The sequence below is a fragment of the Nelumbo lutea genome, chromosome 6 (genome assembly GCF_056320005.1).
Source record: "Nelumbo lutea isolate HS-2025 chromosome 6, American lotus-T2T, whole genome shotgun sequence".
Classification (NCBI taxonomy): domain Eukaryota; kingdom Viridiplantae; phylum Streptophyta; class Magnoliopsida; order Proteales; family Nelumbonaceae; genus Nelumbo; species Nelumbo lutea.
Window position 1 is genome coordinate 66,038,637 of NC_142689.1, and position 13,949 is coordinate 66,052,585.

At 35.6% G+C, this 13,949-nt stretch overlaps 1 protein-coding gene across 1 annotated transcript; it reads left to right on the forward strand.

The window, feature by feature from the left end:
• Positions 1-6,627: 6,627 nt before the first annotated feature.
• On the forward strand, positions 6,628-12,517 carry LOC148849328 (SNARE-like superfamily protein). The gene is made up of 5 exons (XM_088951118.1): positions 6,628-7,035; positions 7,132-7,228; positions 9,267-9,345; positions 9,498-9,579; positions 12,199-12,517. Exons 1-5 carry the CDS (start codon positions 7,003-7,005, stop codon positions 12,337-12,339), a joined length of 432 nt encoding a protein of 143 aa, XP_088807244.1. The 5' UTR covers positions 6,628-7,002; the 3' UTR covers positions 12,340-12,517.
• Positions 12,518-13,949: the final 1,432 nt, after the last annotated feature.

Genomic DNA, 13,949 nt, shown 5'->3' on the forward strand with positions numbered 1-13,949 from the left:
GTAGTTGTATCAAAAGAGCCATCAGTATATAGAGTGGGAAGGTCATTTTGCCTTGGTTGATCCCGTTTTTGCTGCCTAGGCTGAGTTATTGAAAGCTCCACATGATAACTTAACGCTGAGCTTACCACTTGTGCAGGATGTTGCATTGCATTTTAAAAAATTTGTTTATTCCTTGCTTTCTAAATTAAGTATAAAATGATAGAAAGATTACTTAGACATATTAGAGCTTGATGTTTACCCAGATGAGTACACAAGGAAGTGTACCAATTCATGAAATGACGTGGATGGGGAGTTGAGATATGCGCGATGGGTTTAACCCAATCTGGGCACCGCACCAAATTGCTCGAGCAAATGGGCATCCAAAGAATAGGTGGTAAGTTGTTTCTTCTTGAAGTTTACAGAACACACATATTCTATCTTCTTCGTTGAGCCATGAGGAACACTTGGTTTTTGTAAGTAGTCCATCCCAAAGAATCTTCCAGAGAAAGACTTGGAATCTAAATGGCACTTTGAGTTTCCATATGAGCTTCCAGTTGAAGTGTGTACTTGATGTCGAAGCTCCTAAAGAAGACAGAGAGTAATATGCCGATTTAACTGAATAAATGCCTGTGGCATTATTCTTCCAAACTAGGAGGTCATTCAGTTGGTCAAGTTCCAAAGATACTAGGATAATATGGGAAATGGTGGAGTTTGAGAAAAACTGTTGTAATTTTTGAAGATCCCCAAAGCCATCTAATTTTATTAGCTCTGCCACTCTCAGCTCCTAAGCTTGATTTTGCGATAGATGGACGTTCAGGGGCGGTATATTTCCAAGCAGAGATGGGATCCATGAATCAGATACGACAGAAATCTCCCTACCATCCTTGACTGACCAAACCATGTTGGGGCACAGAAGAGGTAGTAGTTTGTGAGCCTATTGCCACCACTATGAGCTCTGTTTACCCTTCTTTGCCACAAACAAAGAGGTGTGGGGAAAGTATTTGGTTTTTATCTAGTTTGTGAAGTATGGATTTGGGTAGAATGGTTGTTGACATGGAATAAGTGGGGATTGCTTGGAGAACTTATTTTACTAGGGTGGTGTGGCCAGCTTGGGATAGAAGTTTTGAGCTCCAGGAGTTAATTTTCAATTGCACATTGTCAACAATTTCCTTATGAGAGCTACCTAGCCGAATATTTGTCCCCACTCGAGCTCCAAGATATTTAAATCCAACCAATGACTTTTTAACATGAAGTGCATGGGAGATGAATTTATGATGCTGGCGAGGTACATTTCTACTGAACAAAAAAATGCTCGACTTGAAATAATTGATCTCTTGACCCGACATCAGCCCAAACTTATGAAGAGTGTCTTGCAAAGATTTGACTTGTAACATATCAGCTTTGCAGAAGAGAATACAATCATCAACAAAGAGAAGATGTGTGATAGGAGAACTGTTCCTGCTGAGTTTTACACCCTCAATATGTCCAGAGATCGTGGCATGGTTCAAAAGTTGTGTGAGAACTTCGATACCTATGATGAATAGGTATGGTGAGATGGAATCACCTTGTCGTACTCCCCGGTTCAATTTGAAATAGTCATGAGACTCACTTGCAATTTTGATTGAGAAGGTAGTTGTGGATATACATTGATATATCATGTTGCACCATTTCTCGGGAAATCCCATTTTTTGAAGAGTATGGTACAAGCATGACCAGCCCAGACAATCAAATGCTTTGGACATATTCAGTTTGAGAACGATGTAACATTTCCCCTTTTTTTGACCCAATTGGTACAGGGATATCACCTCTTGTAATATTGGTTGTAGCCAGCCAACCATCCATTTAGTGATAATCTTATATATCACATTGCAGAGACTAATGGGACGATAACTTGAAGCATCCACCGATTGATTGTTCTTGGGAATAAAGAACCTTTTATATATAAAGGGTAAACTACCCATCTCCTTTGGTGTTTCAATCAAACACCTATTTTCCCTAGGCTCAGTTTGGAAAGAGTATAAATACAAATATGTTTAGTACAAATACATACAAAGTACAAGGTTTTACACTCTACATATTTGTATTTTTACTCCTTCCAAACTAAGCCCTATGGTTTACCTAATAACGAATACCCCCTTTCACTTACCTGGGAAAGAGTAATAATCAATGGGATTTTGATTACGATTGGCCAAGAAACCCATGTTCTTTTTTTATATTTATGTGGAGACCAAGGAAAGTTTATTGGGAGAATGACGGATCAGCCCAAGGTCAGAATTTGTAGGCTCAAAGTACATTTGGGGTAGGTGCCAGCTGGGAATTGATGCCAATTCACGAGCAGGTATGGGTGCATAGAGTGTGGGTTTTGGACCTTTTGAATGTTATAGTTCTGCAATGGAAATCAGAAATCTACATTGAGTCTGTCCGTATTTCTCCGAAGTTTATTTTCCTAGATATTACTTACCTGGGTAAGTGATACCAATCTCCTAGGTGGGTAAATAACTTTCTCGCCTAGGGAGAAAGTTGCCAACACTTGAATGGGACAAAAATGCCCCTTTTAATAATGGATTTTTATGACTAAAATGATCATTGCCTTATTTAGATGAAAAATAAAAGAACATGGGTAAATATACTTACCTGGGTAAATCTTTCTTGGGAAGCACTTACCCGAATAAGTACTTACCGAAAAGCGAACAGGGGAAACATTCTATATTTACCGACCTAACAAGTATGTTTGATAATTTAGTTATAAAGGTTTGATTTCACAAATTACAACAACTCCACTTGAAGCCACCTGTTACACAAGGATAGCTTCTTCACGCCATAGTGATTCCAAGCTTCTAAGGTAAATAAGGTGTTGGAAGACTAGGTTATGGAAGAATCTTTATTGTTGATTCAAAGTAATGCCATTCTTCTACTATCATAATAGAATGATTACAAGGAGGGCAACATAGATATTGCCAAATATATAAAAAAAATTAACATATTATTTACATGTTTAGGGTCTATTTGATTCGTGGGAATAGGAGTCTAGAATTGGAATCGAAATGGTCCGTTCTAATTCCAATTATTTGGTTGGGAGGAATTGGAATCCCATTCCCATTCCTGGGGGAATGGCCATTCCTCTCCCCACCCTTGGGAATGAGAATCCATTCCAATTGATTATGATTTCCGTTTAAACCAAATAGATAGGAGGAATAAACCAAACAAACCTTAGTCTTTATGGGATTGCATAGCCTGTTGCACACACTTTGTTGTAGCATTTTTAGCCCAATTCAAATTCCGAATGTGAACCAAACGAACCAAAATTAGTAGTAGATGCATCAATTGCACTAGGGATGATCATTTTCAGCCCCAAAATTTTCAGGCTTGGGCATAGGTTTCCCCCATCAGGCCCATGAATTTTAGGGCCAGGCCTAGGCTCAACACTTCTAGCTTGGCTCAGGCCTAACCCGAGCCCAAATAGACCTAGACCGCTAAAGCCCTTAACATAGGTGCTAAGCCCATCCCATGAACACCCCTACCCCTAAGGTACGCATAGTAAAAGTATGGATTGATTAAACGCTCCTTCTAATTTTAGTGGTGAATGCGATGAAAAAATTAAGATATACATTGGATATGCTTGAGAAAATTCAAATGAAACTTAAAAAAATGCGTCTATAAAATTAAATCCATGTCTTAAATGATTATAAATAAGATATATATTCATAGCCTAACATAAGAAACCCATGTTTTAATAGTTTATGGCATGGTTTTCAAAATCGGACTGGATCAGAAAAACTAGGAACCGGTCAGGTGATTGGTTCTATTTTCCCCAAAATCGGATTTTTGTAAAAAGACCGTTGATTTGGTCAGCAAACTGCTGACTTGGGCGGTTGAACCATTTGAACCATTCAACGGTTTTACTTTTTTATTTTTTATTTTTTTTAATTTTTTTTTACTTTTTTTGGTCAAAACAGGCTAACCATTCGGGTCAAACAGTTAGACCATTCGACCCGAGAACCGGACCCCTGACTAGATCAATCTCCAAGTCGATTTAAAAACCTTGGTTTATGGTACGAGACATCAAGATATGTAAGAAATGGTAGAAAAATTGAAATATCACCTAAACCAAGAAAGTCACTAATTTAAATGAACAACTAATTATTTTATTATTTTATTTTCTAGTTAATAAAAAATAATAAAAAAAATTGGTAAAATGGCTTAAAGAGTTAGCTTAGTGGAAGAATCATTTTTCAATGTAGTTACCTATAATCAAGTCTTAATATATAGTTTGAAATCGGTTTGAGTGTCAGTTTGTGACAATCAGATATCAACCAATAGTCATCAACCAATAGTCATGGTAGCACATGGTGTTTAGAGCTTGCCCCCGCCAATGTGAGATGTAAACCAACCAAACTAGTTCAGTATGTTTTATGGTCAAAACTATCATTTTTCACTATAACTTAGGTTGATTTAGTAAATTGATTGAAAATTATGGGGTGTATTAGTAAAATGCAAATTATAAGATAGGCTTTAATAAATATGTAAAACTATAGGGGGTGTTTAATAAATGACTTTTTTTAAATAGGGAAAATTTCAGTTTAGTACCCTTAGGGATAGTGTGTTAAAATTAATATCCGAACTTTAAAACATGCCACGTAGTACTCAAACTTTTGAAAACTGTCAATTTAGTACCTGTGGTTAGTAGTTCGTCAATTAACTAATGCATGTGATATCATATGTGATTTATAACATTCTGAAATTCCAAAATTACTCTTTTAAAGAAGACATTGTTTATTATCTTCTTTCCTGAAACTGAAACTAAACCAGAGCAACAATGAACAATAACGGAATAATTAAATGCTCTAAAATAAGTTAGCCAAAAAACAGATGAGAAACCAGAAATATAAACACGTCCACTTGGTCTTTTAGTATCCGATCCATCTCGTGCATAATAACAAATATACATTTTATAAACACATCCACCGGCTTTTGATATATGTATATATATACACGTGTTTTCATATATATATAAAATATATAATATTTACAAAATGTGGGGCATGCTGTATAAATAGTGAGATGAGGAGAAATCTGCAGGTTTTCCATCATGATTATCATATGTTATAGCCACATGATATGTATGATTGATTTTGAATTTTGACTTCCTCCTGTATATAAGAATCTGTTAGATGTATTCCATACTAGCAAAATTAAAATTTAGACTATCACCATAAACAAGTTAACAGTTTTCTCTTTTTTTTTTCTTTTTTTCTTTTTTTTTTTTAAATGGTTAGCAAACAAGTCAACATCTTAAAGCCTTAAAAACTTAGGAATTCAGATATTGCCATATTAGTTTAAAATTATAATAATGTCTTTCAAAATAACCTTACTGCAAAATCAATTTCTAATAATTCTATGACAATGGATCACCACATCTAGGCCTAAAATCCAAACAAATTAACAGGATAGAGATGGAATTTGAAAATTTGCTAGTATGTATGTTTTTAAGCAAGTTCAAATCATGAAATAGTATTCCCTCTAGAAGACTAGAGCTACATCATATTTGTCGATTTCAATATTTTTTTTATATAAGATATCATCTACTTCTAGCAATAAGAACAAATGGATGATTATCTGAAAAGGTATATCTGATCCAAGTAGAAATTAGAAAAAATGACAATAAATAAAAGTTAACTGACCTTCTGGTGGGCTGATATTAGTTCACAAATCCAAGGATAAATCAATAACTGATAAATAATTTTTAAACCATTCAAGAAGTGCAGAACCAAAAGCTCCTTTGCCAATCTGTTCTAGTATTTCATATTGCTTCTATTAGTATCCACTTGTTTAAACATGAATGATCCTTATTCCTGACTTAGATTAAGTGTTAATAACTACTTCATGCTATACTTGTTTATTATTCCTGAATTTGGTAAGATATGAATAAAATCTGAATTCATAGGTTTGGGTAAAAAGATAAAAGAACATGTAATTTTTCTAAGAAAATTTTTTAATTAATACCCTATACTTTGGGCCTAGTACCACTTTGGTCCATAAACTTTAAAATATAATAATTCAGTATCCGAATTTTTAAAATACGTCAATCCAAACGCCTACCATTAACCATCTATTAATCAGCCATTAAGTGGCATTTAAAAAAGATATAAATGCCCTTTGAATGTCATCTAATTTTCTTTATCAACCATTGACAAAAAAATAACAATCCCAAATCCTTGCTGTTTCTATTCAAGAAAGTTGGGGTCACGTCCGGCATTCTAGACCTCAACTTTCTTAAATAAAAGAGGCAAGGATTTATGATTGTTAATTTTTGTCAATGTTTAAATGGTTGTTAAAGAAAATTAGATGACATTTGAAGGGCATTTGTGTTTTTTTTTCAAATGCCATTTAAGAACTTATTAACGGTAGGTACTAGATCGACATATTTTGAAAATTCGAATACTGAATTGTTGCATTTTAAAATTTGGGGACTATAGTGGCACTAAGCCCAACATACATGATACTAATAAAAAATTTTCCCTTTTTTTATAAGATAATTTCTTTACAATATAACTTCATTCGGGCTTATATTTATTAGAATTAACATGATTTTATGTGTGGTGATAATTGATTCCCATAAATAAGGTGATGCCAAACGTAATTCTGTTTCTAGCGAATAGGAATCAGATGACTGGAAAATTCTCAAAATCCATTCTTCTCCGTAAAAATTCTGAGATTGCGAACCCCAAAATTGATGCCAAACGGGGCCGAAAATCCAAGCCTACTCTGGATCGGACCGGCTCGGTTAGGCCCGCCCAATCCCATTACCCTCGCACGTTTTAATCTCTCCCTCGTGATTCGATGACCATAGCGTACCATTTTTAAAGCATTGCAGATCCGAACTAGTGAAACACTGTTCTCAGCAAACTGGGATTCCCTCCCTGCGCGTAGCGGAAACGAAGAAGAATTACTGCAAATTGCACATCTTAATTCTGAAATGCAGCTGCATTAGACGTTGTGACGTGAATCAGCCAATCAGACAAGATGATCGTCTGCATCGCCGTCGTCGGACACCAGGTGCACTCTTGAATCCTCTCGTATTTTCTCCCTTTCTCTTCTAAACTCCGATTTCATTTGGCGGAATTTCATGACTTTGACTTCTTTGCTGAGCAGAATAACCCACTATATCTTCAGAGCTTCACGGAGGCAGATGATGCCCTAAAGCTTCATCACATCGTGCACTGCTCATTGGACGTCATTGATGAGAGAGGTACTAGTTTGATTTACTATATCTCACTTTGACTTCGAATTGTATCTAACCTCTTAATCCTGAAGAGTTTCCATTGTGATTTTGGATGGTAAATACAATCATTTACGGAGTTTTAGCTTGGATTATTCGATAATATTTGGCAAGTTAGATCTCAAGGGGGATCTAGGGTTTTGATTATAAGAATTTATGTTGCAACCTTCTATTATTGTATGGCGTCGTATGGATAATCAAGGAACGATATGGCCACAATTATCAACCTCGTGAAATTACAGTTTTGAAGTAATATGGAAGTTATCTGCTTTAAATAATTAGATCTTTTATCAAGGTCACTTTGTATGGAGAAGAGATGGATTAAACTTTTCTTATCATGTTAATCTATTTCAATAGGAAAGAAATGCTCCTATCTTTTCTGTCATTGATTAAGAAGGTTTGCATGGTAGTTCATCTGCCATTAAATATAGAAACTTGTCATGCCAATCAGTGAAAGGCGATGGTGCCATGTAACAGATGAAGTAGCTCTTTGATAAAAAAACGAAAAAAAAAAAAGATGAAGTACCTCAATCACCTACTTTCAGTTCTATCCTACAGTGATGGCCTTTCTCATTCAAGTCTTTAAAAATGTCTGTTTCTAGTTTCTACACAATTTTTAATCAGTGGCGATGATGGATGAAATGCCTACATCTGCATTCTTGGCACCGCTTTGCAAATCATGTAAAATTTTGGAATTGGTCCTGGATTATTTTAAAGGTTATATAACACAAATGCCATCACTATTGGTGGACCCTGTGAAATTATGGTATATAGAACAGGGCCTATTATTTAGGTAAATAAAAGATAATCTCAGTACTCATCAATTAGGTTTGACTGTTTGAGGCCCCAAATTTCTAAGGATCTGGAAGAACAAATCAAGAGATTTGAGATGAGTATTATGCTGACTATAAATCACCCATGGTCTACATGATTTTGGTCTTCACAAATCAAGAGATTGACCCCATTAAGCACAGGAGTGAGATTGATTTCCACTAATTTATGCTGGCTTTTTGATTCTTTACAAGAGCATAAACAACACAGTTCTTGATAGTCATCCAAGTTGTTTTGAATCAACCTGCATGGTAATGCATTGCCTCAGCTTTCCGAGGACTCCAGTCAGTTTCACTTTTAAGTGGTTATCATAAGAATGTATTATCCTCGTTAATAGGCCTGGTATTGGTTTCAACAACTTGTAATGAACAATAATCATGTTATTCCTTGCATTTTTTCTTCTGTCTTGCCTTCACTTTTCCAAATACAAGATCCATTAGGTACCAAATTTTCGTGTTTTATTTTAACTTCTTGGCTAGTTGAATTCAACTCAACAGAACATTGTCCCAACTTTATGAGGTCAGATGCATAAATCCTGTTCTGCCATTCCACTCAGTTCATTGCCATATCTGTTGTTAAACAATGGACCCTCAAATCATTTCTAATTATAACTACTTCAAACCATGTCCATTTTGGCCTGCCGCTAGCTCCTCCAGACCCTTCAACTTGCAACAAGTCACTTCTTTTTACTGGCCTGCCCAATGTCCACCAGTGCTGAGCTTGTCTTAAACTGCAGGTCTCAAACTTAGATATTATAACTACTTCAAACCATGTCCATTTTGGCCTGCCGCTAGCTCCTCCAGACCCTTCAACTTGCAACAAGTCACTTCTTTTTACTGGCCTGCCCAATGTCCACCAGTGCCGAGCTTGTCTTAAACTGCAGGTCTCAAACTTAGATAAAGGAGGGTTGTGTCAGGCTGGAAGCTAGCATTGAAACTTTTCCAAACTTTTATAAGCATGCACCCTGAATTGTAACTTTTTAGTTAGTCTACCTTGAAATATTTATTACTGGTGCATGACAATTAGAACTTGTAATGTCATAGCATTAAAATACATCTTTCATGGTTTTCTAGTTGAAAAATAGCCTGACTATTTCTTTCTTTTTCTTTTTCTTTTTCTTTTCTTTTTTTTTTCTTTCTTTCTTTTTCTTTTTTATTCATGCACACTATGCCTTCAGTGAACAATCCCAAAAAGACTGGGTCGACATTGAATGAGACGTATCTTGGACTTCTTTATCCAACTGAGAATTATAAAGTGTAAGTTTGCCAGGGTGGTTCTATTATGATTTTAAAAAATTTCAGTCTGCCAATTATATGTATAGGTGCTCAGAATTTCTCTTCTGTACCTGGTGTTAAGCTTGAACTGTAACCTACATTTTGATATTATTACCACGGTGTATTTTGAGCAGGTATGGATATTTAACAAATACAAAGGTGAAATTTATTTTGGTCACAACTCATCTAGATGTCAGAGATGCAGATGTCAGAAATGTAAGTTAAAACATATAAATTGATGCTGTCATACAAGTTTTTTTAAGAGTAATAATGGAATTTTATTAATTCAGGAACTGATTCAGATTTATAATCTCATACAACAGCCCTTGGAGAGGCACAGGCTGCAGCCTCTCCTAACAGATTGCAAAGAAACTAGGAAAAGAGTACAGGAATCACAGCTGAGCCCAGAACAATTCTTCCCTATTTGCCCCTTGCTTGGATAACACATCGACCAAAGCATTTGTTGGTCTCCCCACCCACTGAATAGAAACAGACATATTCCTTGTCAGCCAATTAATCTTCTTAACTTCATTCTTATAGCACCAAACAGCATCCTCAGGGTTCTTCAACCAGCCCACCATCACCTTGGAGCCCCCTTCAATAATTAGTTGCTGTACCCCCAATTGGTTTGCAAATTGCACCCCTTGTACAGCAGCTAGTAATTCTGCCCAGCAGAATCTCCAAATCCCAAAGGACCTGAGTACAGAAGAGCAACCTCTCCAGTACAAGTTTAATTGTAAATTGTCCTTTTTCATATGGCGTTATCTTTTAATGGTATTGTTTAGTCCAAAATCTAACAACAGCCACACCATCTTTCTTTCGAGGTTGAAGTGACCGTAGCTACAGTATGTTGCATAGCCTCCTTTTATTTTGCTTTGTGTGTGTGCATATGGAACAGAAATAAATAAATCACCTTAAACGGGGATAAAAGAATGATTGTTCTCTTTTCACCAGTGATCTTATACATTTATTTCTTGGGGGTGGGAATGCAGTTAAATGGCTGGTGTCCATAAGTTGTCAACTCGGTTCACTCAAAATGACAAAGACAAAAAAATATGGCTTGGGATGTTTTTATCTTAAATTAGCTTTGGTGAGAATTCTGCATTCTCAATGGTTAGATTTATTTGTTTTCTCTAGTTGTTTTTTTATAGATAAATTATCATATTTCCATTAAATCAGAAAGAAATTACATAATCAATCCCTTGGGAAGGCGCGAGATGCCACCTCCCCAAACATGAAACACATCAAAATCTTAAAACACAGAATCTAAAGCAAAGCGTACATGTGTACTAATACAAAATTGTAGTTGAGCCCAAAATAGTATTCCCCAAGTTGTGCCCTGTTTTTCCATGCTATCAGCAAAGGCATTAGCTGATCTCCTCACCCACTGTACAGTAACAGTCATATTCCTTGTCAACCATTTGTTGTTTGGGTTAATGTTTTGTTTCTAATGAAACCAGTTGAATGGGATTTCTACTGATTCTTAACTGCTTTATATAGATTAATCAAAGGCACAAGGTTCAAAGCAAGATATGGTTGGGACATTCAAGGAAAGTTCAAGAAAGTAGGCTGTTCCCCCCCCCCCCCCCCACCCCTCAAAAAAAAAAAAAAAGAATAATTAAGGTAAGGCCTATGGCTGAAAAGAATTAAGAGATTTCTTTTACAGTAAAGTTCTATTTCAGGGATAAGTTAGTTGATTCTAGAATTTAATAGGGTCAGGCTTGAGAGGGCCAATACCCAGTGAGACTCATAGCTATCTGGGGTCTTGGGAGGAGTAGACTGGATTTGCACAAAGTGGTTGCTTTTGACTCAAACTTACATTTGTCAATCTTAGGTTTCATCGTTGAACCAAGCAATGGCCCCTTCGGAATTAGACTTGAGAGAAACAGTATAGCAGTATTAGTTAACTTTTTATGGAATACTAGTGTAGGGGGTGTGTGATATGCAAGGGTGCAAATAAAGAGTAAATTAACATTGTATAATCAAATTTAACTTTTATGACCTGCACAAAAAACCAAGGCAAGCATCCACATTATATAATATAGATTGAAGTGACTCAATTGAATATTCTGTTTTTCTGTTGTACATTATTGTTGTAAGTTGTAACATAGATTTGTTCTTGTCTTCTCTTGTGTCTTTTGAGAAGAGTTGTTGTTTCACAGTGTTCAAACATTTCTTTTTGTGCAAGTAAAGTTATTCATAATCAATAAAAATAATGTATTAAGTTAATTAAATTAAAAATTGCGGCAAAGGATATGAGTTGAAGGTCCACAAATTGGAAACATGAAATATAAGAACTAATCTTGTCAATCAAGAACAATAGAAATTCGGAATTCAAGAAAAGAACATTTAGAATTTGAATCCAATGACAATAAGAATATATAAACAAGAAAATCCTTTAAGAGTCTTCCATCAGTTAAGCCATAGAGTGGTAGTACCAGTCAGACAAGGGAAATTGATGACGTCAGACATCACACCAGCGAGTAGAAATGCAAAGAGAAAATCATTCAAAAAAGCAATTGCTTATGGGAAATGGCTGAAATGGGATGGGAATGCTCTCCATTTAAAGAAGTATAAAAGCACCAGGATGTGAGGTTCACTTATTAAACAATGTTGGGAAAGAATACACAAGAGGGTGGGTTTCATTGCTGCCAATTCACAACCTTAATGTTATTTTGATTTTCTCCTTGGCATTTTCCTCCATTACTGTATAGTGCACTCTGCATAGATCAGATAATGGTTTCTCTTGTTGTGTTTATCATAGATCTCATTTTCAAAATCACAAGCTTCTAACATGCTCCTTTTTTCATTCCCTGTTTAACACTGCACAAGCAGTTTTTCAGGAGATTCCACTCTGCATATGTGGATGCAGTTTCAAATCCGTTTCATGTTCCGGGGAAGAAAATAACATCCCAAACTTTTGCTGAAAGAGTCAGTACCATTGTGAAGTCTTTTGGGTTGAGCTCAGCTGTATAATAGATTCGATTGCCTGTGGAAGATTAGAACATTCTCATGCGTTTGTATCTGAAACGGAATCTTTTCTTCCCTTTCTGTATTTCCTTTTATCTTCTGTCTTTATCTATTTTGGAAGTCTAGTGAGTTATTATTTTCTATATACATACAAGTAGTAAATCAATACAGTTGAGATTTAACATATAGCATGAGAACACATTGAATCATACTTTTTCTAACAAATCCAAACTACTTTTTTCAATAAGAAGAAAAAGAAAACAAATGAAGCTCGAGCCTTGCTCTGGCTTTATGAGATTGCCATGTCAAAAAGTGCTCTCTCTCTCTCTCTCTCATTTCTTCCAATAGCAATATTATCAACTCAACCTTAATCCAAATTAGTGGTCAGCTATATGAATGAATCTTGTTCTGCCATTGTGGTCTATCAAGAGCCATGTTTCTTATCTAATTGTAAGTCTTTAGATCATTTTTACTACTTAAGACCACATTTTCTTTGGCTTCTCTTGCACTTTTTAGAACCTTCTATCTGCCGCAAGTCACTCTTCACCAGTGCAGCATTAGTTGTTTACGCACATGTAAGAACCATCTCAGTTTACTTTCCCTCAGCTTGTCACAAATTGGACTCCCAAGTCCCTTGTGATATGTTCATTTTTGAAATTGTCCCTTCTAGTCTATCCGTTCATCCATCCCAGCTGCGTTCATTTTTTTATTGGACATTTATTTATCAACAGTCTATCCAATATATAGCAATACTGATATTATAACTGTATTATTAAAGTTTTCTTCTAATCTCATTGGTATACGCTGGTTATACAGCAGATTGTATTCATCTCACAACTTCAACCACTATGCTCTAATTATACGGGCAACATGTATTAATCTCACAACTTCAAGGTATAGGAAGTGACTTGTACATGTATTTTATCTTAGTTTGTTTCATGTTCAAACTTTTTAATTATAAATCATATCTCTATTATTCTATCTTTGTATTGAGTCCATCTTTAGTCTTTATCAGTCAATGTTATATCATTAACAAATAAGTTTTAAGTGTTTAACCATGGGATCTCCTAAAAAATTTTAATTGGTTGCAGCTATAAATAATGCAAAAAAGATAAAGAAATTTTGGACTTGGGTCCAATTGCAATTGATCCTAGTAGCTAGTAGGGATCTCATGGAAATTCTTATATCTTCCAAGTTGAATTCGCCCATATCGGCTTGACAATTGTCTAAAAAGTTTAAAGCGAGGGTATGTGTCTACTGTTAAGTAGATAAAGTATTTTTCTTGAGTAGAAAATGCAGGCCCCCTAGTCCTAGGATCGGTAAATAAGTCCCAAGGCAAGGCAGAGAGATTTGGAGCAGATCGGAAGCAGCATCAAATCAACAAATATCCTAGCTTTGACGCCATTCTGATATTTAAAAAAATAAAAATAAACAAGAGTGCACTACACAACGGGGTAGTGCGTCTCCAACGAGGAAGAGAGAGAATTAGAAGCTAAATAAGTGGAAGAAAAAGATAGTGGCATTGAGCTTCATGAGCAAGTCAGCCTGTTGCTTGGTTTGCCTCCCAGAAAACATGATGGTATGTTAGACCCCTATCGAATAAATCCCTCATCCGA

Coding starts and splice junctions, on each gene's coding strand:
- LOC148849328 (XM_088951118.1), top strand. CDS start 7,003: ATGATCGTCTGCATCGCCGTCGTCGGACACCAG. Junction 7,036..7,131: donor TCGCCGTCGTCGGACACCAG/GTGCACTCTTGA, acceptor TTTGCTGAGCAG/AATAACCCACTATATCTTCA. Junction 9,580..12,198: donor GAGATGCAGATGTCAGAAAT/GTAAGTTAAAAC, acceptor CTGCACAAGCAG/TTTTTCAGGAGATTCCACTC.